Source organism: Gorilla gorilla, chromosome 5, assembly GCF_029281585.2.
Source record: "Gorilla gorilla gorilla isolate KB3781 chromosome 5, NHGRI_mGorGor1-v2.1_pri, whole genome shotgun sequence".
Taxonomy (NCBI): Eukaryota; Metazoa; Chordata; class Mammalia; order Primates; family Hominidae; genus Gorilla; species Gorilla gorilla.
Window position 1 is genome coordinate 161,686,194 of NC_073229.2, and position 3,714 is coordinate 161,689,907.

At 50.8% G+C, this 3,714-nt stretch overlaps 1 protein-coding gene across 1 annotated transcript; it reads right to left on the minus strand.

The window, feature by feature from the left end:
- Positions 1–1,011: 1,011 nt before the first annotated feature.
- OLIG3 (oligodendrocyte transcription factor 3) lies at positions 1,012–3,214 on the minus strand. The gene has a single exon (XM_004044742.5). The coding sequence runs from the start codon at positions 2,987–2,989 to the stop codon at positions 2,171–2,173; it is 819 nt and encodes a 272-aa protein (XP_004044790.1). The 5' UTR covers positions 2,990–3,214; the 3' UTR covers positions 1,012–2,170.
- Positions 3,215–3,714: the final 500 nt, after the last annotated feature.

A 3,714-nucleotide genomic window follows, 5' to 3' on the forward strand; every position in this document is an offset into this window, starting at 1 on the left:
GCTCTCCTTGCTGGATTCTAGAAAGAGACCACAAGCCTCCCCCCATTGGAGAGGAGCTTTGGCCTCAACCAACATCTAGGCGATGTTACAACTTATTCAGAAGCAAATCCTGGGGTGTTGCATTTCAATCAGGGTTCTATTTTCCTCAGAGGGAAATGGAGGCTTGTGTTGTTGGGGCTATCCTCACTACAGCTCGATTTATTGTCCCCTTTAAACAAATAGACAAAACTGTCTTGCTGGATTACTCCTGCTTATACAAACCATTTAGAAGTGTTATGGCGGGAGGTGAAAAGAGAAAAGTAGTTTATTAAAATGACTCCCGTTTTAGCTGACTTTTATGTAGAAGATGCCCAGTGTATATAGCTAATCAGACCAGCAATCTTCTAACGGAAGAAAGAAGGGAGGATTCTCGCTATAAATCTGCAAGATTCTGAGACTTGGGTGGTGGTTTGACTCACCCGGAGCTCACCTTACAAAGCAGAGAAGCCTTCCCTTTCTCTGTAGGCCATGCTTCCGAGGGGGCAGGCAAGCAGGGTGAGTATTTGATTATTTTCTAAGACCACTCTTTGTTGACTTTTAAAATGTATACTAGATTTTAACATGGGGGGAAAAGCACAAGTTCAATTCAAAGTGAAAAGAAGTTAACGTACTGCTTCATCCTTGTTTGTTGCCAACACAGTCATCGTAATGACACTTCACCTCTCATTTCCTGCCACTTTAAGTTTCCAGATTACTTTTTAAAATTCAATTCTCGAGTTTATGAGGGTCTGATTACTGCAGAGAAATGAGCTCAAATAGCGTAATACTATGAATGTGGGCAATGCCCGCTTGAAGGACATTTAGTTCCAAAAATCAGCACCAATTTACCCATCCTGTTTACTTGTACGTAATCACGGAAAACCTTCACATCTGCCCACCCATCCAAATCCCTCACCCAGATACACCTTACCTGGTCCAAGTGTTTCCTATCCCACTACCCCCATCTGCTAAGATTTTAGGCAAAGGCAAAGCCACGATTTAAAGGTTCTTTTTTATTTGAAATCTCATCCAGAAACACTGGTTATTAATAAATATATCATAGTTATCAAGAATATATAAAAAATAAAGACAGGTATCGTCTTTGAGGCCCTAGCAAAATATTTCAAGCAAATGTTCAGGAAAATAAAAACGGCACCCCTCCCAAAACCAGGATAAGTTTTCAAAGCTGATAATAGAGACAGCCAACCCCGCATGCAGAATAACTGAGCGAGGGGGGGTGGCGCAAGCTACTAGAGAGAGCCCAAGCTTTTACAATGGCGGCCCCAGAACAGCAAAGGAAGGTTCCGAATAAAGTTTGAAGGGGGTGGGGGTGGGAGGAGAAGCGCGTGTGCGTGAGTGTGGGTCTTTGCACTCTGCCCCTTTTTTCATTTCATACAACCACAGACAGATATATGGAGTACTTGGGATAATTCACTAATAAATCCTTGTTACAAGGAAAACGGCACCACGGCCTGCACAACATATTTAGACAAGATTCATTTAGAAGCGTGCATGCATTCTTTTGACCTACACTGCGTCGAAAGGAAAACCCACATAGGAGGTGTCATGCCCTGGACCTCGGTTGAGATTCAAAACTTGGGTCTTGGTCTCTCTCGCTCTCTCTCTCTCTCTCTCTTTCTCTCTCCATTGTCTCTAGAAAAACTGTGGCAAGGACAGAGACAATCATAATCGCATCCATCTCAAGAAAATATTTACATTTGTTTTGCACAAAAGGGATGGCCGTCTTTTTCCAAAGCGAGAACACAGAGTCAGAGAAAGCCAACTCAAAAGTCCCTTCGCAAGTTTTTAACTACACCGATCCCATCTTTATACAACAAATGCAGTTTTGACAAGAGCATATGGCAGTGAGAAATACTGGCGCGGCATGGGGAAAAGAAGCATGCATGCAAAACACACGACGTCTGGTTCGAGTCCCCCTTTGCTACCACCTAGAAATTGCAGTTTGATTTTGGTCCTTTCCCTCCGGGGGTCAAGTGGAGTCTGAGATCTCTCAGACAGCGTGGGAGGCTGCGGGCCCCGGAGCCCGCCCTCCCGTGGGCCGAGCGCGCAGCCTCCCTCTTCCCTCCTGGCCCGGCACCGCGGCCCCTCCCGCCGCTCTCCCTCCTCCTTGGCAGCCGGGCCCGCCCGCTGCTCACTTGAGCAAGTCCTTGGACTCGGCCGACAGCCGGGCCATGTTGGCTGTGGAGAGAGCGGACAGGTGCGGCGGCGGCGGCATCTGGCAGATGGTGCAGGGGCAGGGCAGACCAGCCCAGTGCTGGAAGCCGCTGCCCAGCTGCAGCGCGGGCGGCGTGGAGGGCGCCTTGAGCAGCGAGTGGGGAGGCCGGATGGTGCCGATGGCGGGAAGTGAGGCGGCGGACAGCGGTGACGAGGCGTTGCCAGATGAGAGCGCGCCGCCCAAGATGGGGTGCACCGGTTGCACGGCGTTGGCCGCGTGCGCGGGGTGGCCGGCCGAGTGGCCCACGGTCCCGCAGTGAAAGGCCGAGTGGTGGCCCCCATAGATCTCGCCAACCAGCCTCTTCATCTCCTCCAGGGAGCTGGTGAGCATGAGGATGTAGTTTCTGGCGAGCAGGAGTGTGGCGATCTTGGAGAGCTTGCGCACCGACGGCCCATGAGCGTAGGGCATGACTTCGCGCAGCCCGTCCATGGCTAGGTTCAGGTCGTGCATCCGCTTGCGTTCGCGTCCGTTGATCTTCAGCCTCAACTGCTGTAGGTCCTGCTCCGACAGCTGCTTCTTGATTTTGTACTTGCTGCTCTCTCCCGCGGCCTTGGCGCCAGCCCGCGAGAGGCTTTCCCCGGGCATCTTCTGCATCATATCGCCCTGCGTGGACGAGACCGAGTTGAGACGGCTCTCCTGGTGGTGGTGGTGGCGGTGGTGGTGGTCCCTCAGGTACATCTCATCCATGTCCGGAGATGAAGCTCTGCTGGAGACAGAGCTCGAATCAGAATTCATTTTATTACAGGGGATGCGGCCCTACTGTGGGGAGGCTTTAGGCGGGAAATTAAAGAAAATCTTGAATTTAAAAAAAAAAAATCTGCACTGCCCAGGAACCCACTTCTCCGCGGCAAGACGTGAGAAGAAAAGCGGAGATGCTGTTTTTCCCCGCCTGTCTCCCTCCCACGCCCCTCTCTCTGGTTAGGCTGCTTCCTGGACAGCTAGTTGGTGTGCGCTTGAACTAACCTCACGCTGAAAAAGAGGGGCTTTTATAGAGCTGCGGCGGAGAAAAGAGACAAAAGGAGCCCTCGTATCTATCCTGGGCTGGTTAGGATGACGTGCCATCATTCAGGGCGGTGCGCTTTGCTGTCCCATTTAGCAAGGATTCCTATTCATATTCATTGTGGGGCCGCCCTGGGACACCTCTGCTCCGAACCGCTAGGAGCCCCCAGGCACAAAACCCTCTGATTGACACACTCACCGCTCCAGCTCACGCCTTCCTGATTTTTTTTTTTTAAACTTTCTTCCACCCCACCCCCCTTCCCAATTTCTCTAACCAAATCACACATCAAGGAAGGAAGGGAAGAGAAGGTGGCCAGGCGGTTGGTGGAGGTTCCTCTGAGTTTGGAGAGAGGAATTGAAACATTCGCTCTCCTTTTTTTCCTGGCTGCTCCCAAGTTTAGAGAAATATGGGCAAAAATAGGTCTCAGTCGAAAGTTTTGAGGGACAGAGGTGCGGTAGGA